The 27,590-nt window shown below is 38.7% G+C and overlaps 2 protein-coding genes across 7 annotated transcripts in view; one reads left to right on the top strand and one right to left on the bottom strand.

Annotated features, from left to right (window-relative positions):
- Gr39b (Gustatory receptor 39b) overlaps nucleotides 1-19,258 on the bottom strand; it is a 26,626-nt gene extending 7,368 nt beyond the window's left edge. Inside the window, exons 1-4 of one of the 3 annotated variants that reach the window (XM_053782481.2) lie at nucleotides 17,535-19,258; nucleotides 16,361-16,429; nucleotides 8,112-8,201; nucleotides 3,724-6,811 (exon numbers count right to left, since the gene is read on the bottom strand). In XM_053782481.2, coding sequence (XP_053638456.2) covers nucleotides 6,749-6,811; nucleotides 8,112-8,201; nucleotides 16,361-16,429; nucleotides 17,535-18,551 — 1,239 coding nt within the window. In that variant the 5' untranslated portion in view covers nucleotides 18,552-19,258 and the 3' untranslated portion in view covers nucleotides 3,724-6,748. Of the gene's footprint in view, nucleotides 1,296-3,723; nucleotides 6,812-8,111; nucleotides 8,202-16,360; nucleotides 16,430-17,534 lie in introns of those variants that run through there. The other 2 variants (XM_070092110.1, XM_053782485.2) reach the window with 2 other exon arrangements.
- Nucleotides 2,904-27,590, top strand: part of LOC128692866 (retinol dehydrogenase 13) — a 483,761-nt gene continuing 459,074 nt past the window's right edge. Inside the window, exon 1 of one of the 4 annotated variants that reach the window (XM_070092115.1) lies at nucleotides 2,904-3,365. In XM_070092115.1, the coding sequence (XP_069948216.1) occupies nucleotides 3,205-3,365 (161 nt within the window). In that variant the 5' untranslated portion in view covers nucleotides 2,904-3,204. The remainder of the gene's footprint in view (nucleotides 3,366-27,590) is intronic. The other 3 variants (XM_070092114.1, XM_070092112.1, XM_070092116.1) reach the window with 3 other exon arrangements.

The raw sequence follows: 27,590 nt of genomic DNA, 5'->3' as shown, positions 1-27,590 counted from the left end.
GAAAACAAATGAGAGAGATAATGTGATGGGGAACAATGACCAACATAAAGGGACCTATGATAGCCTTGAAGGCCCTGATGATGCGTCTCAGCTCCAGGACCGCCTCTTCTAAACAAATAAGATCACCCGAGGCTATGCACTTCTGAATGTGTGGCGTACAGGTTTCTCCAAATTTTGCGCACTCTATTATGGATTCTAGTTCCACTCTGATATGGCAGAGGCATAAAGCGAATACCTTGGAGACCATCACCACCCACAGAATGGGCATGGATAATGTAAAGCTATAGATCACGTATACATATACCAGTGACAGCATCCGCCCTATGCCGTCGTTATTGATCAAATTAAACCGAAGCTCGTTTAAGATATTCACAATGAAGAAAATAACGCAGATCAAGAAACCAACATAGAGAGGGATGGCAAGGCGATAGGAATGCACACCAGTCGTCAGTGTTCTGAACTTACGTTCGAAGATCATCCATCTCTCGAGAAACTTTGCCCAGTCGTCGTAGTAGATGAGAGAAAGGACATGCATGGCCACAGCCGAAATGCTCATTACTGCTACAATGAGAATCGTGACGTACAATGTAATGCTGTTGTCGCTGCCGATGGAGGACATAATGCAATCGTAGAAGCACGGCAAGTTGAACCCGATGAAGCAGACAACCCAGAAAGTGAGGAAAGGGGACATCTTCCAGCAGCGGTCTGGGTAGCTGTAGGATATAGACAGACATCCCCATACTTTACTCCAACGTTCAATGTGCACAAAAGGGGTCGGGTAGGTGCGTACCACGAAGCTCTCTAGGTCAATGGGAATGGCTGGGAGCTCAGCCAAGGTGCTTGGACGGTGGGGAAACATATTCATCGACATATGCATCTGTTCGGATTCTTAGGTAGCTGGTAGTAGTAAATGTATTATTATAAGCGATTCTTTTAATTTCCTTCGATGGGAAATGTTGAGCTGTAGAGAAAGGGAAACACTTAACAATCTATGCACTTTAAGAATGAAGTGTCACTTTTGTTACTCCACACTTTAGAATAAGCAGAGGATCCATGGGAGGACATCGCAGTTGTTTCATCTACCGTGACAGTAGCTTGTCGACTGTGGCCACTGCTCGCTCCTCACCCTAACACTCCACCCACTCCACGCCAAGACCTCTCAAGACTCCACATCCTCTTCACAACGCCAAACAATAGATGGAGGATGCAACAAAGCATCGCCATCAGTATGAGAAATTTATCTGTAATTTTCACAGACACAGACACACACACACAGACACACACACACAGACACACAGACACAGACACACACACACACAGACACACACACACACACACACACACACACACACACACACACATATATATATATATATATATATATATATATATATATATATATATATATATATATATATATATATATATATATGTCGTGCCGAATAGGCAGAACTTGCGATCTTGGCTTAAATAACAACGTTCATCTTGCCATATAGGACAAGTGAAAATTTGTGTATGGAATAATTTCGCCAAAATCATTCTGAACCTAACGAAAAAAATATATTTCATTGTGTTTGTTTAGTATTAAATTACTGTAAACAAATCTAAAATATATTTAGTTGGGTTAGGCTAAAATAAATTGCTCTTGTTATAATAAGGTTAGATAAGTTTTCTAAGATTCTTTTGGTGCAAAATTAAATTTTTTTTACATTAACATTAATGAAAAAAAAATCTTTAAACGTATAAGAGAAAATTTTAGAAAGGGCTTAATTTTAAATGAGTTCTTGCTAATTTGACCAGTTTTACATATTCGGCACGATATATATATATATATATATATATATATATATATATATATATATATATATATATATATATATATATATATATAAATATATATATATATATCAGAAAGTATATACCAGTGCTGCAAGTAATAATGCAATTAATGATAATTTCATTATTAATATTATTTAATGTCATTCTACTTATATCCATTATAAATATCTGAAGTGGTGAAAAGAATATAATTAGGGGCAGACAAACACATTATTCAAACTTCTAGAAAACTGCTAAAAACAAGTTATGTTTTATAAGATAACTCTTGAGTAAATTTCCTGGACAGTAAATATATGAATACCCATTTACTGAAATGCCTAATACCTCACAATGAGCATTTTTTTTTCTTTTTATTAAAACTGTTTCCATTAAATTTACTTCAATTTTTCAAGTTTTCGTTGAATGCTAGATATATCATATTTTTATAATTCTAAATAATATAGGTAAATAAATAAAATATGAACAAGTAATTAAATCAAGCAACACATTTAGGCTGTACACAATCATCTATAATTAATTATTCATGACCGCTACGGGTTTAGCGCTTCTCCATAAAAACGAATAAGTTCTTGCTGAAGCGCAACACTCGCATGAGTTTTACAGCACCTAACCCCTCAAGAGAGTTTCCTTGATGTTGGCGAGAGGCTCTTGATCTAAGGAATTAGATCTGTGATTCAGTTCCTTGAATCGTGCCTGAATGCCTTTCATTCTCTCAGGAGCTGTATGATCCCAACGGGTTTAGCGCTCCCCATGAATAATAATTTAGGGCGCCAGGGAAAGAAACACACTCAGATTTTATCCTAGTTATAGAGGAGTTTTAAATCCCTGAAACAAGAGCCTTTCCCGAGCATCAAGGTACCCTTGATGGGCGAGCTGTAGTTAATAAGCTTGTTAAATATTAGCAGCGTTCACCAATGCGTTAGTTTGATAATAAAAGTCAACAGTAGGTAAGTGAAACGTTACTTCATCCATTTTATGTAATATAATTATTTAGAATAATTAAATTTTATTTTGTACATATAACCGTTGGATATACGTATAAAATGTGTTGGAAATGATTTAATACAGTCAATGAAAGCAGTGTCTAGGACACCATTATTATGGGAGTTTGTGTTATTTTGTGCTGGTGGGACGTGTTGCGTCATCTCTTGGATTTTTTGCGTTGCATTGTATATATAGACGAAGATACTTTATCTCCCAGTGTGTGTAGACTAACAGTGTACTATAATACCTACTCCAAGTGTTAAAATATTACTTGGTGTCAGTGTAGGAGTGAAATATATTCTTAATGAAGATACACTCAGCCTGTAGGCTTTACGCCTGGCAAAGTAACAAGACTAAAGTGTATACACAATAGTGTTTTAAATGCTGTATTTAGTTATTCAGTACTTAAAGTGTTTCGTCGAGACGTTGAGACGTACAGGAAGATGGCTCAAGCCTCTTGTTAGATGCATTAAGTATCAGTGTCTACTCAAAGTTGCCACATTTGTCGGGCATATTTCGTTCAACTGCACATTCAACACTATGTAAGTAGAATTTTGTTATTATTATTGAATTAATTAAAGTTATCTTAATAACGAGTGACCAGACTTGACTGCAGCATTATGTCACTGCTGCACCGGTTCACAATTATCGGCCGGAGGTTCCAGCATTCATTTGTGCTGAATAATCTATATAGGTTTAGAGATCCACCGTGACGTACAATACAATGCCCTCAAAAAACTTTAAGGAAAATTAAGTTGTCTGCATTTCTTTTATATATCTAATATTGGCTAGATTTGTAAACCCCTCTCCCCCCCCCGTCCTTGGAAAGTAAATTTTATTGCTACGGATAAGTTACTTTGTAATGGTATTTATTATTTCAAACATATATGTATGCATTAGGTAAATTGTCAGCATTGATAACTTACTGTTGATTTAAGGATATTCATTACCTAGAAGCTTATTATTAAATTATCTTTTACTTATAATAAGTGTAATAGTACGTCTTAAGTTTATTATTAGCGTATTTTTTTTAATTATACCATATTAAGTTTTACAGATGAGCTTTTGTTACGTAAACAGTAAAAATTAATATAATGAAACTCTTCGAACATAAAATAACCTAACGTTAAATAATTAAAATAGCAACATAACCTAACTTAACCTTACTCGGCTGGGCGCGTGACAAAATACTAACTCTTGATTAGCTCAGCCGTGCTGTGCAACCCAAGTAATTGTGCCACTTTCGTTAATGTCTCCCAAAATAACAATTTTCACAAGAAATACTTAATCCGGCGTTCAAATATTTTTTTTTTTTGTGTGTGTGTGTGTAAAATGTAATAATTCCTGAGTTCCTCTGAGTAGTAGGCATAAACTTTACTATTATTCATTATTATTTCATTATTATTATTATTATTATTATTATTATTATTATTATTATTAACCTCTGAACTCGTATTAGTTCTATAGCGCTGTTATGGAATTAGTAGTAATGGAAAAAAATAAAAGATTTAAATAAACAATCAAGTATTATAATCATAGCATAAGAAAGTGGCAGAAGACATACATTACTGATATACATAAAAATTTATATCCTTATCCTCCTACCCCCCACCCCAAGTCCCTTCAGTAATTGAATCCCTGAACTTCCTGACAAGGATAGTGTTTCCTTCTCTCCGCATCAGCAGCGGAAGGGGGGGGGGGAGGCGTTACTTGTGAATTTTAGGTTTAGAACTTTGGTCCATTGTTTACTCTAGAGATGAGATTCACCCGCAGAAATTGGAGTTGTTATATCCAATCGAGGAAGTATTTCTGCACATGTAAAGTTAGGTAAGGTTTTCATTATTGTTAATTAGTCATTGAAAATCGCCTAACGCGGGTCGCCGTCATTTGATGACCCGCTCATTTCCGTGTCAGCGCATAGCAACTTATCGGAATTATCATCATCAGTTTAAACCCCAAAGTGATACAGCGAAAATGATGGAAAGGCGTTATATCTGGTTGTTAAAATCACTGAAACGTGGGTATATACATCGTAATGTGTAGCCTATATCTTTAAATATACATAGTTTATATTATTACCTGCAGTTTATTTTTAACGCATTATTATGATGTTAATGTATATGAAAACTGCACTCTTATGACCTACATGCAGTCGTTTGGCTTTAGCCAAGTCCATTAGGCATTAATTAAGTCCTGTGGCATAGTATGGCCGTTGGAAGTTGCTTATCAGCTAATGTGACAAGTTCCTTTTTAAAGCCTATCTGCTAAACGAGGGTCATTAATTAAGGCTACATGTAACCTGTTCACCACCAGTCAAGAATACTTTTATCCCTAAAGTAGAAATTAAAGTATATTCAGCATATATACGCTGAAATACCATACGGTGTTTATATCCTGATGGTTAGAGACTTATTGTTTGGTATACTTGCATATGCCTGTTACGGTTTTTTAAGTTCTCTCGAAGCCAAGCATTTTTTTGGGTGATACCCGATGAACCAGATTGTTGATGCTTACGGCCCATATCCTGAAAAAAAATTGCCTAGTTCAATCATGAAAACTACCTATGTTCCTGTAATATTCTTGTATCTGCTGGTGAAGGTTGACGAGTCTTTGAACACGAATGTTGACACTGTTGTGTGTAATAACATATTCATTTTACTAGTTTTACTCAAGCCTCCCGAATCTTTATATCCAGTAAGTTATAGCAGTGTTTAGATTGGGTATATTACTTTAAAATATTTTCTGTATAGAAGTCGTAAGAAAGTCTTATTGGATGAAAGTACGTTTTGGGTATATTCTAGACGATAGCGCGTAAGTGCTTTCAATTTTACCATTATTACCGTGGAATCTGTTTTGAATTTTTTTGTAAACTGTAGTCTTTTGACAGTATCATTCCTAGGGTTTATGCTTATTCCCACTATCCTGTGGAAAAATGTTTGATTTTTATATCTTATGCTAGTGTTGATTATAGTTATTATAATCATGGGGAGCGCTAAACCCGTAGGATTATACAGCGCATGGGGGGATAGAAGGTATTCAGGCTCAGTTCAGGGAACCGGAGCACAAATCCAATTCCCTAGATCAAGAGCCCCTCACCAGCGTCAAGGAACCTCCCTTGAGGGGATGCTCGTGTTGTGGTTTTTCGTTCTCATCATATTGAAGCAGTTGACATTTGTCACCACTGAGAATTGTCTTTTTTAGCCCGCATTTCTTTTTTTTTACAGTAACACTTAATTTTGTGATCTAGTTGCTAAAAATTTAAATTGTCATTTCGGTACTTTGTGGTATACCTTTTGATCTCATATGCTATTATTTCTTGGTCTTCTTTTGATTTTCATCCAGTGCTCTAACCGTTTCTCTACAAGAACCGTCGTTTAACATTTTTTTATATTATCATGTGTTGAGGATAATTATATATTTAAGTTCATAACAGTTATACTAATTGGGAATGGAGTTAACCCTAAAAACTTGACTATGTACCAGTGCCACTGCGAGGCTGAGTACGAAGAAAGACAAGTAGTTTGATAAAATATTTCTTTATAACCTGCATTACTAGGTGCTTTTGTTTCTACAGCATTGCACGAGACGAGTTAGAAGTCTTCGAGATAATAAATGGTGTTGCATTAGAAAGTGCTATATTATCAACATGAAGTACATAATAGAGATAAAGTTACATGCAGGATGTCTGTCACATTGGATTTTAGAACAGAACTGAAGACTGCCTCAGTACAAGGTCGAAATGTACAGTACTGTACTCATTTCCTGTTTTGTCTCGGTATGGGATAGTTTTTGTCATTGACTAGTATTTATTACATTTGTATTTGAGTCAAATAATTTCCTTAAGCATTTCCAAGTTTGTACAGGTCCATTGGGGGCACAGGAGTGACAGTGGAAGCGTACATCTAGTAGCAAGAGAAGCCGTTAATTAATGTCCCCCTCCGTAGAACTGTATCAACACTACCAAATACGTCACCACTGTGTTCACAACCTGCAAAACAAACCCTTGTCACAATAATATGTTTTATATTAACATAAAAATGTTTTGCAATCCAAATTATTTCACATCAAGTAATTTGCTTGTATGTTACTTGTACAGCGACTAGATTTAAACAAATATGAAGTTTGTATATAAAGTAAAATACCGTATAAAAATTTCTAGAATGTGTGAAAAAAGAGGTGAGGGACTGGAAACTGGGTCACAGGTATGCTATCACATTCCATTATTAAAAATAAATGTGAAATAATCGGATTGAGGTGAAATGCATCTAGGAATCAAACACCACATGCAACACCATACTTCTTTCGCTCATCAACCAACCCATCTCTCAAATTCTGTAGAGTTCTCACAGTTTGCAGCAAATTTCTGTATTTGCTTTTCTTTAGGTTAGCTTAGGTTTGGCTAGGTTAGATGTCGTCAATCAGTAAAAAATTAGCCAATTGTAACATATGACAATGGCAATAAACGAAATATAGAAGCGATGAAAAGTTTTTAGCTCACGAATACACAAACGGGGATCCACCATGCGCTCTAAAAAAATCACGATCAGATATTCAGTGTTTAAGGTTAGTTGAACAGTCACCCATTTGACGGTCCAATCAATATATACTCCTTGTTATTAAGAGAATGCACTGCAGCAGCTCATCCTCCAACATTTTTTTAGTGTTCAGAAAAAAATGAACCAGCTAATGCAGACTCACTCCCTCCAGGAAGGTTTCTTGTTGCTGGTGAGAGGCTTTTGATTCAAAGAATTGGAGATGATCTCCCTGTCCTTCGATCGAACCTGATTCCCTCCCATTCCCAGGCGCTGTATGCCACTTCGGGTTTAGCACCTCCCCATAAGTATAATAATCTAAACATAGCTGGCGAATCAGTAGCACGCGAGAATTTTTTTTTTTTTGGCACTAGTGGCTATGAAATATACCAGACTTTTTTTTAAGTTATTTAAATCCACGAAGGTATCATGTATATTTTTTATTAATGTTAAGTACATTAATTTGACAGATGGATCTTTTTTCTTCTGAATAACCCTATATTTATTAACTTGAAATTGTATTAATGCGGTTTCATATGGTAAAAAGTCTGTTAAACGTCTAATGAATTTGGTCTAGATTTGTATTTTTGTTAGCTCTTCATCGAGAACTGATCAGCTGTCAGTTTATATGGGGAGGGGAAGTACTTTCAACCTTCTCCCCAAATATTAAGCAGCGGAAAGAAGCACTTGTTAATATACTAAACTGTATTAAATGACACATTTACCAACACATGTATGAAGGGAGCGAGTACGCACCGTGGTGGCCATGCCTTTGTTAAGAGTGAAGAAGCCTCGGCCCTCAATTTGGGCGTCCAATCGATCCAAGTGGTCGATCAGGGTTGTCATCTGCAAGAGATATATATAAAAGAGGTCTTATTAGTCAATATATTTTCCATTTTTTTATGCATGGTACTTATTGTAATGTACAGTTTAAATTTATAGTTGCCGTCATTGTTATTAGGAACCTTCATTATATCTTGAACCCGTTCTCAGAGCATTAAAGTAGATTCTTCACATAGGATTTGCAGCACATTTCTAAGTTAGGTTAGGTTGTGCTCTATCCATAAAAAATATACATAACAGAGAAACTGTTAATATAAAATAAAAGACGTTAAAAAAAAAAGTCTGCGGCGCGAACAGAAAATGGGCACCGACTACCCGCATCTTATCAACTCAGTCATAATTCAACTGTTTAACACCTTTAAAAATCACCCATTTGACTTTTTTTTTTATAACAGTGACACGAATTTGTGATTAAGTAGACGGGCTGATTTCTTGTGGCTGTTGTCTGGTTTATTGTTCCTTACCGTTTGGTTCTAGAGAATATTTTTAGAAAGTCACTTTATGTTGACTCAAAACATAAAACGTTTGGAAAATACTGTATATTTTCCGGAAATACGGTAATTTATAGGTAAATAGATGCCCTATATTGTATTTTTAAAAGAAGTATGTTATCGAAATTGGGAAACTGGACCTGCGCCTGTGCAGAGGAGACTCGCCATCTTGGTTTTGAATTTTGTACAAACGTTGGTGTAATGGGGAGAATTTTTCGTGCTCTAGAGGTTAAAATTGTGTTGACACCTCTCAAATAGGAGGCGAAATTGGTGGATGTGCATTCCTGCATAACTTGAGATATCAGACGACTGGACAAGACATCTCCAGAAACCTCAGATAAGCTCTCTAGATTTGTGTGTAATTCTGGCCAGCATTATTTTCATAGATTTAGTTAGTGAGGTTTTCTGAGTATGATACACATTAATCTCCAGTCAAATTGGTGAGTGATATTAAGATATATTTTCCTTCTGTTATGTAATTGTGTATATATATAACCATTTATTATTTTTAATATACAGTCCACAAATTTATATATTTACCAGTATTCCTGGTGTATGTATATTTCATTTAATAGGTCCAGAGCAATTTGTGGTTATGACAGTGGTAGGTATCGAAGGGGGACATTTTTTGCGACCTAGGTGTCCCAAATTCCTACTTGTCTATGTAACATTGATAAATAATAATAATCTTTGTTATTTACTGTTATGTACATAATTAGTTACATTCAGATAAATGCAATTTTTCCACAAAACGTTTATATACATTCGTCAGACAGTTTTTAATTGAAACTGTATTCTAAACCAGGTATGACAATTTTGGCGGGTTTTCCGTCAATGCGCCAACGTCATGGCAACGAATATGTGAAGATACCTGTGATTTACCTCTGACGGATTTCTAGGATGTTTTTACCCTCAAAGCCCGGTCTGGAGCCAGGCTTTTCTGTTGATCCCCTCAAGGGAGGTTCCTTGACGCTGGTGAGGGACTCTTGATCTAGGGAATTGGATCTGTGCTCCGGTTCCCTGAATTGAGCCTAAATACCCTCCATCCCCCCCCAGATGCGCTGTATAATCCTACGGGTTTAATGCTCCTCCATGATTATAATAATTATGATTCTCTGTTGATGCCTGTTCAACCAGACTGCTGCTCTTGGTGGCCCGCTGACTGACACAGCTATGACAACCTAGTTTATCTGGCACTTTGCAGAGTTGTAAATTTTCTTTTTGACGACTATTACATGCACTTGTTCTGGCGTCCTAAGCTGTCTGGGAATTAGCGTGGGATGTTACTAAGTACCATGGCCTGCTGTAGTGTTTTGGAATCTCAGGTTAAAGTGTTGAAGAAGGAGGTTCCACTGCTTCAGGAGGAAAATAGTTGGCTGAAGCTTCGCCTAGAAGGGTTTGGGAGTGAGTGTTAGATGGTTGGAGCTAGTGAGGAAAAAGATACCTTCAGTGAGCTAAAAAGTGGAAGCCACTTTAAGTGGAAAGTGGTTCATAATTCAGGAAGAAGGAAGATAACGAAGTTAGAGATGTGAAGGTAGGAAATCGATTATCTGTTCTCCAGGACGAATGTACTTCAGTGGTTAGTGAGGTTAAAGGTACCACTGACTCCCCTGCTAATCAAGGTAAGAATATTCTAATTGTAGGAGATTCTCAGGTAAGATATATGGACCGTGCTTTTTGTAACAGAGATAGGAAGGTCAGACAGAGGGTGTGCCTCCCAGGAGCTGGTGTTGGTGACATAGTCAGCAGGTTGGATAATATTATGTCAGGTAATGGGAACAAGCCCATTATCTGTCTTAGTGCTGGTGGAAATGACATCAGGAAGGGCAGGAGACAGGAGCTGCTGGATAAGTACAGGTCAGCCATAGAAGTTGTCAGGTCTAAGGGAGGGATCCCAATCATATGTAGCATCTTGCCTAGAAGGGGAGTGGGCAATGAATGGATGTCTAGGGCAATTGGTATAAATTACTGGCTAGACAGGTACTGCAAGGAACTTCCAATCCCATTCATTGGTAACTGGGACAAATTCTATGGCAAGCATGATATGTATGCAAGGGATGGGGTTCATCTCACTGGGGCTGGAGTGGTTGCATTAGCCAATTCAACTGAGGGGATAATTGATGACTTGTCTAGATTACAGAGGTATGGGTGTTTGTGGGAAACACTTAGGCTGCGGTATTATGGAAACAGCAGATGTTATCAAGATACCCCAGGGATATGTTTAAAAGACAATATTCAAAATAAAGTTGGTAGTAAAGATAAAGCAATTGCTCAACAAACAAAGAGAGATGGTAGAGGGCAAAGAGAGATTAGCTTCCTTATGGTTTACTATACAAATAGTAGAAGTCTAAGAAATAAGATAGATGAGCTAAGATTACTTACATGTGCAGGTAATATAGATATTATTGCTATAACAGAGACCTGGTTCAACTTGAAAGATAGAGAAATGCCTTCTGAATGCAACATACATGGTTATAAACTATTCCACAATGATAGGGTCAACAGGAAGGGTGGTGGAGTGGCGATGTATGTCAGTGATAATTTAAATTGTTGTGTAAGACAAGATGTAAGATTAGAAACATCAGACAGAATGTGTTTGGCTGCAGTTTCTCGAAGGTCGTGAAAAATTAATTTTGGGCGTGATTTATAGGCCCCTGAAACTTGATAGGGAGTGCTATGGGACGAAATTTATAAAGCATCTAGATATGAAAATGTTGTGTTAATGGGAGATTTTTAACTTAGACAAATTGATTGAAACAATGTGACAGGAAATCTTAAGTCTCGTGACTTTCTTGATACGGTTCAGGATTGCTTTTTGAAACAGTTTGTGACAGAACCAACTAAAGGAAACAACCTGCTTGACTTGGTTCTTGTCAACAAAGGTTCACTAGTTAATAATCTTGAGGTTAATGATGAGCTAGGGGAAAGTGATCACAAATCACTTAGTTTCAATATATGATGGGATTACCCAGATAACTGCAATCAAGTCCCTGTTCCAGAGTTCCTCTTGGCCGACTTCATGGGACAGAGAAATTACCTGGCTGGGCTAAATTGGGATGACCTTACTATGGATCAAATAGGTAGGGTTGGTTGCCAATATGACGTATTTCAGAGCATAGTGCTAGCTGCCCAGACTTTTGTCCCAAGTAGGAAAATTAGATCTAAAAAAAATGATCCCAGATGGATAAATAATAGATTAAAACATCTCATTGGTCAAAAGAGAGGCATATATAGGCGTATCAAAAGAGGGGAAGGGCAGTTAAGAAATCAATATATTCAGTTAGAGACAAATAAAAAAAAAGAATAAGAAAAGCAAAAAGGTCGCAAGGGATTCGAAGGCTATTCCAAAAGGGTTCTTTCAGGTATATAGAAGTAAAATTAGGGACAAGATAGGCCCACTTAAGAGTAACTCAGGTCAGATCACTGACAGTGATAAGGAAATGTGTGAACTTTTCAATACCTACTTCCTCTCAGTTTTTACTCAGGAAGATACTAGCGAAATTCCAGAAATAATAAATTATGTAGAACAGGACGATAATAAACTATGCACGATTAGGGTAACTAGTGACATGGTCCTCAGACAAATAGAGAAATTAAAACCTAACAAATCCCCAGGCCCTGATGAACTGTTTGCAAGGGTTTTAAAGGAATGTAAAGAGGAACTTAGCATACCTTTGGCTAATCTTTTCAATATATCACTACAAACTGGCATAGTGCCAGACAAGTGGAAAATGGCAAATGTAATACCTATTTACAAGGCAGGTGACAGGTCCTTAGCTTCGAACTATAGACCAATAAGCCTTACCTCCATAGTTGGTAAATTTATGGAATCAATAATTGCCGAAGCAATTCGTAGCCATCTTGAAAGGCATAAATTGATTAATGAATCTCAGCACGGTTTTACAAAGGGGCGTTCCTGTCTTACGAATTTACTAACTTTCTTCACTAAGGTATATGAGGAGGTAGATCATGGTATTGAATATGATATTGTGTATATGGACTTCAGTAAGGCTTTCGATAGAGTTCCACATCAGAGGCTATTGAGGAAACTTAAGGCACACAGAATAGGAGGAGAAATTTTTTCCTGGGTAGAGGCATGGTTGACAAATAGGCAGCAGAGAGTTTGCATAAATGGGGAGAAATCAGAATGGGGGCACGTCACAAGCGGTGTTCCACAGGGGTCAGTGTTGGGCCCCTTGTTGTTCACAATTTACATAAACGACATAGATGAGGGAATAAATAGCGACATAAGCAAATTTGCTGATGACACCAAATTAGGCGGTCTAATTCATGCTAATGAGGACATTAAAGAACTCCAGGATGATTTGAATAGATTGATGCAGTGGTCGGAGAAGTGGCAGATACAGTTTAATATAGACTAATGCAAAATTCTAAATATTGGACAAGAAAATAATCATCCTTCATATAAACTAAATAATGTAGATCTTAATATTATTGATTGCGAAAAGGATTTAGGAGTTCTGGTTAGCAGTAATCTGAAACCAAGACAACAGTGCATAAGTGTTCGCAATAAAGCTAACAGAATCCTTGGCTTCATATCAAGAAGTATAAATAATAGAAGTCCTCAGGTTGTTCTTCAACTCTATATATCTTTGGTTAGGCCTCATTTAGATTATGCTGCACAGTTTTGGTCACCGTATTACAGAATGGATATAAATGCACTGGAAAACGTACAAAGGAGGATGACAAAGTTGATCCCATGTATCAGAAATCTTCCCTATGAGGATAGACTGAGGGCCCTGAATCTGCACTCTCTAGAAAGGCGTAGAATTAGGGGGGATATGATTGAGGTGTATAAATGGAAAACAGGAATTAATAAAGGGGATGTAAATAGCGTGCTAAAAATATCTAACATAGACAGGACTCGCAGCAATGGTTTTAAATTGGAAAAATTCAGATTCAGGAAGGATATAGGAAAGCACTGGTTTGGTAATAGAGTTGTGGATGAGTGGAACAAACTCCCGAGTACCGTCATAGAAGCTAAGACGTTGTGTAGTTTTAAAAATAGGTTGGCTATAAATACATGAGTGGGTGTGGGTGGGTGTGAGTTGGACCTGACTAGCTTGTGCTACTAGGTCGCAGATGCCGTGCATCCTGAAGTTATAAATAAAGACCAGGTCAGCAAACAAAGGGGGACAGCAGAGGGCAGCAAGGGACTTAAGTTTACTATACTAATAGCACTAAGGGTCAGGTAGGTGGTGATGGATGCCGATATTACACTTTCCAGGGCATAGTTCTAGCTGCTCAGTCAAATTATGTTCCAAATAGGGAAATCAGATCAAACAAAAATGATCCTAAATGGATGAACAATAGATTAAAATATCTAATTGGTCAAAAGAGAGGCATATATAGGCAAATCAAAAGAGGAGAGGGGCAATTAAGAAATCGATATATTCAGTTAAAGAGAGAAATAAAAAAAGGAATTAGAAAAGCAAAAAGAGATTATGAGGTTAAAGTTGCAAGAGATTCGAAGACTAACCCAAAAGGATTCTTTCAGGTATACAGAAGTAAGATCAGGGACAAGATAGGCCCACTCAAAAGTTCCTCGGGTCAGCTCACTGACAGTGATAAGGAAATGTGTAGAAGTTTTAACACATACTTCCTCTCAGTTTTTACACAGGAGGATACCAGCGATATTCCAGAAATGATAAATTATGTGGAACAGGACGATAATAAACTGTGCACGATTAGGGTCACAAGTGACATGGTCCTTAGGCAAATAGATAAATTAAAACCTAACAAATCCCCAGGCCCTGATGAACTGTATGCAAGGGTTCTAAAGGAATGTAAAGAGGAGCTTAGCAAACCTTTGGCTAATCTTTTCAACATATCACTACAAACTGGCATGGTGCCAGATAAGTGGAAAATGGCAAATGTGATACCTATTTTCAAAGCAGGTGACAGGTCCTTAGCTTCAAACTATAGACCAATAAGCCTAACCTCCATAGTGGGAAAATTTATGGAATCAATAATTGCCGAGGCAGTTCGTAGCCACCTTGAAAAGCATAAATTAATCAACGAATCTCAGCATGGTTTTACAAAGGGGCGTTCCTGCCTTACGAATTTGTTAACTTTTTTCACTAAGGTATTTGAGGAGGTAGATCATGGTAATGAATATGATATTGTGTACATGGACTTCAGTAAGGCTTTTGACAGGGTCCCACATCAGAGACTATTGAGGAAAATTAAGGCACATGGAATAGGAGGAGAAATTTTTTCCTGGATAGAGGCATGGTTGACAAATAGGCAGCAGAGAGTTTGCATAAATGGGGAGAAATCAGAGTGGGGAAGCGTCACGAGCGGTGTTCCACAGGGGTCAGTGTTGGGCCCCCTGCTGTTCACAATACATGTATCCATAAACGACATAGATGAGGGCATAAAGAGAGACATCAGCAAGTTTGCCGATGACACCAAAGTAGGCCGTCGAATTCATTCTGACGAGGACATTAGAGCACTCCAGGAAGATTTGAGTAGACTGATGCAGTGGTCGGAGAGGTGGCAGATGCAGTTTAATATAGACAAATGCAAAGTTCTAAATGTTGGACAGGACAATAACCATGCCACATATAAACTAAATAATGTAGATCTTAATATTACGGATTGCGAAAAAGATTTAGGAGTTCTGGTTAGCAGTAATCTGAAACCAAGACAACAGTGCATAAGTGTTCGCAATAAAGCTAATAGAATCCTTGGCTTTATATCAAGAAGCATAAATAATAGGAGTCCTCAGGTTGTTCTTCAACTCTATACATCCTTGGTTAGGCCTCATTTAGATTATGCTGCACAGTTTTGGTCACCGTATTACAGAATGGATATAAATGCTCTGGAAAATGTACAAAGGAGGATGACAAAGTTGATCCCATGTATCAGAAACCTTCCCTATGAGGATAGACTAAGGGCCCTGAATCTTCACTCTCTAGAAAGACGTAGAATTAGGGGGGATATGATTGAGGTGTATAAATGGAAGACAGGAATAAATAAAGGGGATGTAAATAGTGTGCTGAAAATATCTAGCCTAGACAGGACTCGCAGCAATGGTTTTAAGTTAGAAAAATTCAGATTCAGGAAGGATATAGGAAAGTACTGGTTTGGTAATAGAGTTGTGGATGAGTGGAACAAACTCCCAAGTACAGTTATAGAGGCCAGAACGTTGTGTAGCTTTAAAAATAGGTTGGATAAATACATGAGTGGGTGTGGGTGGGTGTGAGTTGGACCTGATTAGCTTGTGCTACCAGGACGGTTGCCGTGTTCCTCCCTTAAGTCAAGGTGACCTGACCTGACTAGGTTGGGTGCATTGGCTTAAGCCGGTAGGAGACTTGGACCTGCCTCGCATGGGCCAGTAGGCCTGCTGCAGTGTTCCTTCGTTCTTATGTTCTTATTAATTTCACTTCTGTAAAATTTAAGCAGTCAAAAAATGGTGTCTATAAGGCTAACAATTTTTGGCAATTTTAGACGAAGTCTGTGGATATTATGAATAATGAAGTGATATAGGTACGAGCTACCTCCTTCTTTCTTCAACTTATGAACACTTGAAAGCTTTGGGGTATATTAACGGATATTTTTAATAACATTACACGCATACATGCCTGAGACAAACGGTACTAAGGGCATCCAGCATAACCAGAAAAGGAATTTAGACATTGAACTTACCTTATGTTTAGCTGCCCCGTCCGACATGGAACTTTTCAGTATAATGAGCGGCTCAATAAGCGACTCTTTCTGAAATTTAATGAAATGGCAGTAATTACGGTACAAAAAGCTCATTGTACAATATTGTCAACGAATCAGTAATATAGAGGATAGATTGGGTTGGATCGCATTTAACTCGAAAAAGGCATCCCCCATGTCCTATCTAAGTTTATCACAGTAGGAAATATTATTAAATCCCCTCTACTCCCTCTTTATATCCCCATCAACTGCCCCTTTTCATTTCATTTCCTAATCTAATTCCTCTCCTTTGGTGATGAGGGGCTCCTAACGCTCAGATTGCTGTCCATTTCCCAGGTCAGATTTGATCCTTACGGGTTTAGCACTTCTCTATTAATATAATCAGTCTCTCACAGACTGAAACTCTCATTGTTTAAAAAATGCTCACCGAAAAATTTCATTTTGAATTTACTAGTTATGGTGGCCATATTCATGGTGGTGCAGCTCTGGGCAGCAAGTTCATAGCGAGTGTCTAGCCAGACTTTTCCATCTTCTCAGAGACTGCTCCTCAGCGGAAGATTCTTTAACTCTGGGTATTTCATGAAGTTACTGATGCATCAGTGGTTTGGTAGACATGGCTGCAAGTTTTATGGAAACGGTATTGAGATAATGCGCATCTTGTGAGGAAGGCTGGCAAAGACAGTAGTGTGACGAATGACCCACACAGGTTTAGTGCTTCATGTAAGTGTAAAAATAAACAGTAGTTATTAACATTGTTGTAAATGAATTTTAAAAGAAATAAATATTGCCTTAAATGTTTGTCATAGATAAATATTTATGCGTAAATTCGGATATGAGGGATTTTGAATGGAGTGATTAAAGAAGTAACTGGATTAATCTTTGCCTTTAATGGGGAAAATTTGGTGTCGGTGAATGGCTCTTTATCCAAGGAATTGGAACTTCAATTCTCTTCATCGATCAGATCTGATTACCTCCCATTGCCCCAGGTGGTATATGAAAATGGTTTAGCATTTCTTCACAGAATACATCAATATTAATCATCATTGCTTACATGAAAACAGCCTGCGAAGTTGTGTGTGAATGTAAACCGCAGGATAAAAAGAATTAAAATTGTAGTTGTCGCATTAAGTTCATACAAGTTAGTGTGGCGTCTTACCTGATTGTGGACGTCCTCGCTGTAAATAGCGCCGCAGAAGATGGGCATGATGGCCTGAGCGGAGAGGAGCCCGAAACTAAGCGGGAAGTACCAGTCTGTATAGTCAAGGATGGACACCAACGTCCAGTAGAGGAAGCAGATAAGGGAGATGATGTGGTGAGGGATGATAACCAGCATGAAGGGGCCCATGATAACCTTGAAGCCTTCGATGATTCGAGCCAGGTCCAACACCGCCTCCTGCAAACGGTTCATGTCGCCCGTGCCGATGCACTTCTGTATGGGCAATGCTGTGCACCGGATACCTAATTTAACGCACTCCATTAGGGACTCCAGCTCCCTCCTAATGTGGCACAGGCAGACAGAGAACACCTTAGAGGCCATCACCACCCACAGGATGGGCATAGAGAGCGTGTAACTATAGATCACGTACACATACACAAGAGACAGCATCCGGCCAACGCCGTCGCCGTTGATAAGGTTAAAGCGCAGCTCGTTAAGGATGTTCACCACGAAAAATGCGATATAGAGGAAGAAGCCCATGAAGAGCGGGAGTGCAACCCGGAACGAATGGATGCCTACTGTCAGCGTAGGAAACTTTCGCTCGAAGGCCATCCAGTTGTTAAGGAAAGTAATCCACTCATCATAGTGGATCAGTGCCAGCACATGCATGGACACGCCCGAGATGCTCATCACGCACACGATCATGATCATCACGTACAGCATTAGGCCGTCTGTGCCCAAGGAAGACTTGATACAGTCGTAGAAGGTGGGCACGTTGAAGCCGATGGCACATATGACCCAGAAGGTGAGGAAGGGCGAGAGCGTCCAGGAGTGAGCAGAGTAGCTGTAGGAGATGGGCAGACACCCCCAGAACTTGCTCCAGCGGACGATGTGAACGAAGGGCGTCGGGAAAGCTGGTGAAGCATAGTCTTCAAGGTTTAGGTGCACTGGTGGGATGTTGGCCAATACCTCGTGTTCCAGTGGAACCATTGTGTCGGTCCTTTTCTTTTTCCACATTGACTGTATTTCGTGTATTTGATAAAACAAAATTCCAGATCAAATGTGTAGTAGCGGGAGCATTTTATTTACGGAGCCACTCTCCCTCTGAATTATTTTAAACAAAAGAATTTTCATATACATGCAGACTTGAGTACTTTTATGATTAAGTCATACAAATTATAGAATGACACCACATTTTTCAAGATCAGTTAGTGGACTTCATGTGAAGGGCCTTGCATTAATGAAGTAGAGGGGCTGAAGACAGGTGAGCTCTTGAGATGTTACCAGCTGAGGCGGCCAGAGGCCACTGAGTTGGGTGACTCGGCAAGCTCATCGACCTCTCTGCACTACCAGCAGTCCAGGGAGCGGATATTTTATTCGTCATAGAACATATCTCGTGACGTGGGTCTTACTCTAGGAAGGTTTTCGTTATGGGACAGAAGCTTTCAGTTGGTTTACTCTTTTGCCTCGTGAAAACTGAACTCATTTCATGCCCTGAAAAGTTTAACGTAATTGCTTGGTACAATCCACTTATTTCAGATTTACTCATATGCTGACTAGTTGAATGTTTAAATGCCTTCGATATCTGTGCAAATACTGTGATGAGGAGATTTGATACATGACACCTTGCTAACATATACACGCAGGTTGTTTATATACTACCTCATCAGACGGTGAAGCGGGTCAGGAATTGCAGTTGGTACACAGCTCATCAGGGAGAAAGATAAAATGAGAAATATAATACTTCTGCATACATAAATTCTTGCAGCTCAGTTTAATGCCCTAGTGCATGGGCAAGCTCGTGAACATTCGTGTCATTTTACCAAAATGCGTAAGTGACCGCAAGCCACAACAGTTTTTTTTTTATTCTAGTTTTTATATTATTATTATTATTATTATTATTATTATTATTATTATTATTAGTTTTGATTACTCTTATTTTTCATATCAAGAGCTTACTAATTTTGAATTGATTATTTTTTTCATATTAAGAGCTTAGTAGTTATAGTTTGAGTCTTTTTTTATATTAAATGCTTACTATTTCTTCTGATTATTCTTATCCCTCTGAGGGCGGGGATGGTGCCAGAGCCGCCGGAGCTTGCTACCACCTGCAGCTCACAAGACTGCAATTCCCACGAGCCCCTCTGGGGCGGGGAAGATGGCAGACAAGAGGCCTTATTCTTGTTTTAGATCAAGAGCTTTATAGTTCTAATTTTGATTGCATTTATTTTTTTCATATTTACATCTTACCAGTTAGTTTTATTCGCCAATAACCCACACTTAAAGGAACCGTTGGATGATGTTCCAGAAGTACAGGTTATTTATGATTTGTTCCAGCCACGGTATTGACTTCTTACTCTTTTGTTAGTTTTAATTATTTATGGTTCATATCAAGAACTCTTCAGTTCGCTTTGATTATTCTCTTTTAATATATATAAAAAAAAACTTACAAGTTCTAAGGGTTATTACCGATATTCTTGTTTCAGATCGAGAGCTTGCTACTTCTAATTTTAATTATTTTTATTCATATCAAGAGGTCAGCGTTAAAGTTGACAGAATAATAGCTACGTCTGTAGCGAGGTGCATATACTTGTAATTTATCTTGAGTAAGGGATGCAGAGTTATCTAGATCATAACACTTCTTCAGCTGGAAAAATATAGTTTTCTTCATTACATTGATTGCAGCTTATAGGTAGGAGGGGTTGAAATGATACCTGTGAACGGTTCCTGATCCAAGGAATTACAGCTGCTCTTCCTTCCATCGGATCAAATCTGATTACTCTCTACTTCGCGCAGTCCTCAGTTATACGGTCTTTATGAGTTTAGCTTTCCCCCATTAATTATAGGTGTATACCTTTGAAGGTTTTCGAGAGAGCGCCTACTCCCAAAACCCGTCCCTGGGTCAGGCTTGTTATGTCTGGTACTTGCCTGGTCAACCAGGTTAGTTGTTGCTGCTGGTGGCCCATTGGTCCTCGTATTCATTACTGCCTGGCTGATCCGGCACTTGGGGCATGTTCACCATCACCGGCGGGAGCATGTCCACCATCACCGGCGGGAGCATGTCCACCATCACTAGCGGGAGGATCTTCAGTAGTATCACTCGAGCCTCACCTTTGTGTGGCGCTTCTTGGCGAGGATCATCGTTCGATTATCAATACGAGTTTCTGGCCAAGTGTTGTAGTGGAGGTGGTGGTAGCTGTTGTCAAGTGGTGATTGGTGTAGTCTTGCTAATGGTTGTTTTGGTGCTATTAAGTGCTGATTGGTGTAGTCTTACTAATGGCTGTTTTGGTGCTGTTGTCGAGTAGTGATAGCTATAGTGGTTGTGGCAGTGGCTGGTGCAGTAGTGAAGGCAGGGTTAAGTGCTCCATGTAATAGTGTATGTAATAGTCGAGGAAAATATTCGAAACTAGTAGTTGTGATCACCGTGGCTATCACAACAAGTGGGAGTTGGTGTCTGCCTCGCGGGAGTGGTGGTTGTTCATGTACTGCTGTTTGTGGTGTTAATTCCGAGGATTGTGTGAAATATTTAGGGAGTGAGATATAATTCCAATAATCTTTTGTTTTGAATGTGGTTGTTGCTCTATGGTTTCAGTATTTCCATAGTCATCAAGAATTAGTTCTTGAAATAGCAGTTTGACCAACCCTTTTTTCGGTCAGCATAAAGGAAAGTTTTGTCAAAATTCTTCTGTTTTGTTATCTGTGACTTTGAACAAATTGTAAGCATAATTTAGATTGCAACTAATGTTCTTGGATTTTTAAATTATATATTATTATATCTGCAGTGACAGCAAATTAATTAATCACAATCGTAGTAGATCGGCATATAGTAACAAAATATTATTCAGATAGCTAAAAATTGGTAATAGCGGCAGTTAACTAATAACTTAGGTTCAAAACATCGAATTACTAAACGGTTCTGGTGCGTAGTAAATCATGCATCTCGATACAGCTCTTGTCCACATGATTTTCTAGCTACAGATAAAAATGTGCATATAGTTTTCCGAGTTCCAGTCTCTCTAGTGGCCTGGGAAACAAGACGCCCACGGCTGTTTTGTCGTTAAGTTTGTCAAAGTTTCTTATGAAGTATATCCCTGATCTTTATCATTGCTTCAGTGGGCAGATGCATTCATATATTTACCTTTCTCCGTAAGTGTATGGGGCGAGGGGAGATTTCTGGCAAAATAGGAAAAATGTTACTAATTTGGAGAGATTTTTTTTTGAGTATATTAAACATTGCTTACATATATATATATATATATATATATATATATATATATATATAAAATATATTATGCAAATATTGCAAACCAAGCGATACAGGATACAAAACAAACACGGGGGGAGTAGAATGATTGCTCTAGGCCGTCTTGTTATTGCAGATGCATCCCCTTTAAATGAGTTTATTTTAATGATCCCCGTTTCCATTACATACACTTTCAGAAGTCTCCGCTCTAAATATTACCTTTACTCGTCAATTTTAATGGACACGTTGTCCCTTGGAAGGCTACCTTATAATTGCCAGAGACTTCCATGTCACTCACAATATATTTGTGTATAAAGTTATTGATGTCATAGCCGCTATGACATAGCGGAATATGATCGAATTTTTTTATTATTGTCAAGTTAATTTCGTTCAGGCTATTACAATATCAATGCTTGTGGGATTTTTCTAATTCTATAATATTCATCCTTCTGGCTGTGGGCACTGTTGTGCCTGGGGGCACAACAGTGCCCACAGGCACAATGCTCTTCTCCAGACTGAGGGACTGACCACCTCGAAACTTCAAGGGTGATGGACTGATTACATCGTCTTCATCAACTTTTCTGTACTCGACTGAAGAAGCCTACTGTGTAGGCGAAACGTTTCGAAATGAAGATACCGAACTGTTGCATATGTGTCTTACCTAACAACCTGTCGGTATTTTATACCATTTTAATATCCAGTTGCTGCATTTCATCCTGGCCTACATGCTCTCTTGGACCCAGGTCCAGAATGAATCTCACCATTTTGTTTTGGGTGATCTGTAGTCTGTTTTTCATTTTTTTTTGTTAAGGCAGAGTACCATGAAAAGCAAGAATAACATATATGGCATTGTATAAGAGCTAGGCATAGGGTACTGCGAGCCTCAGTAGGTAAACACTGTGCTGTCTATAAAGGTACTCGCCTGGTACTCGCTTTGTTCCCTGTCAATTCTCCTGACATGCTTGGGTCAAAGGGGACTCCCAGATATTTCATTGAAGATACTGAAGTAATGGGTTCCCCATTAAACTGGACATTCAGTTTACTTTTCGTGTCAGAGTATGGCTTCTGTTTTCCCGAGGTGTAGCCATAATTTGTCTAGTATTTGTTGTAGGACTTTAGTTCTAGTGATAGTACATTAGCTAAATCTTGTAGGTGTTTACTTGAGTCTAACAGAGCACTGTCGTCTGCATACAACAGAAGCTTACACTTGTCACTGATGGGCACGTCATTTACATAACATATGAATAGTAAGGGACCCAGTATACTACCTTGTAGAATTCGACTTTCTATCGGCAGATGGTTCTGATTCTGTGTTGTTGATCTTGACTGTTTTCTGTTGCTCAGGATGGTTTTGATCACACCCTGTTGGGTATAGTTTTGAACTTTTGATGTAGTTTCAAGCCGTAACTTAACGAATCTGGATTGTAACCAACGCTCGATTGCCAACCAAACCAAGCATGTACAACGTTTTTGCTAAACGTCTCTGAAATCAGTCTGAACGGGATCCACCGGCTGCGACTTGGCTACCCTACCGCCAGAAGACTCATCGAACGCGTGCGAGAGGAGCGCTGCTGTCATTGTGACCAGATGGTCCCCAAGCCACTAGTGCACTACCTTCTCGACTGCCCCGCGACGGTGCCACTCCAACGGAGGCACTTCCCAATGGCACCTGGGGACCCGATCCGAGAAGACACCGCAGCCCGGCTGGTGTACCTGGCCTTCCGAGACCTGGGAACTCTTCATCCCCGTCCTGGCTGCCCACCCGCCGCCTCGATGACGACGCCACATACAGACGATGATTCGCCACTACCTCTCCCATCTTTCGACTCTCCTACCCCTCCTTTCTTTCACCCCCCCTAACTTCCCTTCCCCACCGCTTAAAAAAAAAAAAGAAATCCAATGGAGCCTGTACTTGTTTACTAGGTAGAAGTCTGAACTTACCTAGAGCCCATGCCACCCAACCAACAATTCGATGGGGCAAGTGCCCGAAGACCCTGGGCCCTAGAGACGCCTGCTGATGAAGCCCAAGTGGACGCCTGCTGATGAAGCCCAAGTGGACGCCTGCTGATGAAGATGCGAAGCGAGACGACACTCCCCCCAGGGAAGTCACCGCAAGAGAGATGATGATGTTACCCTCCAGCCGGAGGGCCCAAGAAAGAAGACAGAAAAAAGATGAACGACACCCCCAACCCGGGGGCCACCGCAGGGTTACCATCTGGAGAAGACCCGGGCCGGAAGTACCGGCAAATCCCTAATGAATGAATGTTTTTTTTTTATAATACTAAGATATGTTTAGTAGCTTCATAACTGAACTATTATATGCTACATAAACATGTGCAGTTAGGTTTGGTTGTTACTCTAGCTTTTATTCCAAAATAACTTCCATATCATATTAATACACTTGAATAAAAGATAAATGACATACGTTTGTTCAAAAAGTCGACTCTGTTTATAAAGCCCCTCAAGGAAGGTTCCTTGATGTTGGTGAGGGGCTCTTGATTTAGGGAATTGGATCTGTGCTCCAGTTCCCCGAATTAAGCCTGAATGCCTTCCACATCCCCCCCCAGGCGCTGTATAATCCTCCGGGTTTAGCGCTTCCCCCTTGATTATAATAATAATAATGTTTATAAAGCACGACAATTATATCTGTTGGTTATTACAGTTGTTTCATACCTGAATGTTACCGGAAGATTTCGGGGGTCACCGCCCCCTCCGGCTGAACAAGAACTGTCCTTTGGAACTCAAGTTTCCCCTTGAAGACGGGTCTGTTAGTGTTTCCCCTTATGTATGAAGGAACGTTGTTTAAAAGTCGTGGTACCTTTACACTTAATGAGTTCTCTTGCATGGATGCTTTTCATTCAGAGTATTTTGAACTGTCTGCCAGGCCTAAGTAAGTAAGTAAGTAAGTAAATTTATTCAGGTATACACAATACAGTTACATAGAATTATCATACATAGCAGCATATGTGTAGAGAACCTAGGATAACCCAAAAAAGTCAGACAGAGTGACTTATTTCCATTGGGGTCCTTTTACCTTATTATTATAATATAAAGGTTATAATATTTTCTTATTATTCTATAACGAAGATAACATCTTATTATCATACTAAAAAGACTATCTACAATACGAGGGTCATTAAGACTATCTACTACCCGAGGGTCATTACGACTATCTACAATACGAGGGTCATTACTAGGGATAAGGTAAAATTTACACGTATTTTAGCTAAAAAAATAGAAAATCATTCCCCTCCCTTTCTGTTGCTTCATTCATCAGACACTTTTTGGCAGTCTTCTTGAACTGGTTCAAGCTATGACTGGCCTTGACATTTGTGGGTAGTCTGTTCCATTCCTTTATTGCTGTACAACAAAAGGTGTTTGAAGCCTGGCCACTGACTGTGGGTACTACAAAGTTGTGCTCTCTCCCCCTAGTACTATGATTGCTTTGGTTCCCAACCTTGACAAAATTGACAGCAAGATATTCTGGACACTGTTCGTGAGCAATTTTATAAACATGATTTAGCTTCAGTTGTTTTACTCTGTCTTCAACATTCAGCATATCCAACTGCCTCTTGCTTTCGTAAAGTGATTTCGGTGTGTAGATTTAGGACCGATCTCTCAAGGATTTTTCTGGTGTGCCTTTATCACCTACCCTCCCATAAATACAACTCGAATGACAAAAGCGTTTCTAATAACCTGGGTGTTAGACTACAGTTTTTATATAGTTATTATCTGCTTTGATATTGTTAGTCTGTTAACGGGGAGGCACCTTTGGAATGGGGTTATCCGGTTTGATCCATCTTAGGGAAGGATAGCTGCAGTTCCTTGGATCAAGAGACCTTTCCCGGCATCTTAGCGATCCCCTGGAAGGGTTGACTTGATGCAGATATTTTTAACAGTGGGTCTGTGAGTAACGTTATTCTTGGGCGTCAAGATGAAAAAGACAATTTTGTTATGTAGGTTATGTTGTCCTCATCGATTCAAAGTAACTAATGATAATATACCACAAAGGAAATAAAGTATAAGGAGTATAAAAGTTATTCTGCGTGACACACGGGCACCCACTGAGCGCAGTATTAAAAACCGAGATTTTCACTGTTCAACACATCTGCATCAGTCACCCATTTGACTGATTTTGCAACTGTGAAATGCTGTCTTTTATTAAGGTACCTTGTTCATCTCTCACAACTTTGGGGCCCAGTCCCTGGACCCATTATGTACCTCTGTAATCCTTTGCCTACCGTCCACAGTATAGGTATAGGGTGCATAATAAAGATATTAAACTAAACTTAAGATGATGTCCTGAACCTAGGGAACCCAAAAAAGTAATTTTGTCTGACTTTTTTGGGTTATCCTAGGTTCTCTAAACATAAGCTGCTATGTATGATAATCTATGTAACTGTTTGTGTTTACCTGAAAAAACTTATTGAAGAGACTGAACATTGAACGCGTTCTTATGTTTACAGAAAATGTAAATAATTCAACTAGGATTAAGGGTGGACTAAAATTTACAAAGAATAATAATTTAAATAAGAGACCTTTTATAAAAAAAAATAGAATCAGATGTAAATATCAATTGTTCGATTTCTAGAATTCCTCAGTTTATTGATCTCTCCCGTAGCTTGATTGATAGCGCACTCAGCTCACACACTGAGGTCCGTGGTTCGATCCCCGGTACGTTGGAAACATTAGGACGTGTTTCCTTAAGACACCAGCTGTCCCTGTTAACCTATCAATAAAATAGGTACCTGGGTGTTAGTCGACTGGTGTGGGTCGCATCTTGGGGATAAAGTTGACATAATTTGCCCGAAATGCTCTGCAGAACAAGAGGTTTTCAGTATAGTAGTATGTCTTTGATGTAAGCTAGGCCTGTATACATTGTACAAATACTTGTAGAAACGGAGATTTTTATTATGAACTTTCTTTTTCTCAGCAAAATTCGCCGATAAAGACTCACCAATTTCCAGTGAATAAACCATGGTAAGGATGGGGGGTTGAACCCATGGCGAGTGATTCGTAAAACTCTAGGCACTGGGCTGGAGTTATACGATTCACTTGCCATGGATTTCGACCCCCACCCTTACCGTGGTTTCCTTGCAATCATGTTATTACGATCTCGTGAGTCCAGTGAAGAGTGCAAGAGGATCCTTTCTGTTTCATGTTCATGTAAATAACTCTGTTCACTTTATTCTTATTGCACCTCCTTTTACTGTAACTAATTTCACACAGTTTAGATACTTAGCTGTTTTAATTTTTAAGGTAATAATCATGACTGATTTCTATTGTATCTTACAGCTAGGCTTAATAAGATATTACAACGATCTCAGTGGAAATAAGTCAGTTTTTTTGGTGGTGGGGGGGGGTATCCTAAGTAATTTACATTTATTGCTAGGTATAATCATTGTACTGTACTTAGTACCTGTACCTAAATAAACTTAATAAGGATCTCAGCGTTAACAGAAAACGTGCATTCTAAAGCTGAGTCAAGTGGCAACAATTATTAGATTAGAAATATTGTAACCGTTGAATAAGGGTATGTACGCATTTATTTGTATTATTTAGGTAAAAGAAAAAAAGATTTTGTTAGTATTCTTTAATCGTGTAAACCTTAATGGAAGTAGACTTCAAAATTATTTAGATATTACGCTACAGTGTGCAATGTAATATCATATGACTGAACATTGTACAGAACATTTATAAAAGAATTAAACAGTTTGTTCCATCTTATAATAAATTATAATTGTATTTTTTTGACAACATGGTTGTGGATAAGATTGTTCTTATATATCACCCATCTATCCGAAAGGCAAAGG

The sequence above is a fragment of the Cherax quadricarinatus genome, chromosome 38 (genome assembly GCF_038502225.1).
Source record: "Cherax quadricarinatus isolate ZL_2023a chromosome 38, ASM3850222v1, whole genome shotgun sequence".
Taxonomy (NCBI): domain Eukaryota; kingdom Metazoa; phylum Arthropoda; class Malacostraca; order Decapoda; family Parastacidae; genus Cherax; species Cherax quadricarinatus.
This window is presented reverse-complemented; position numbering and strand designations above follow the sequence as displayed.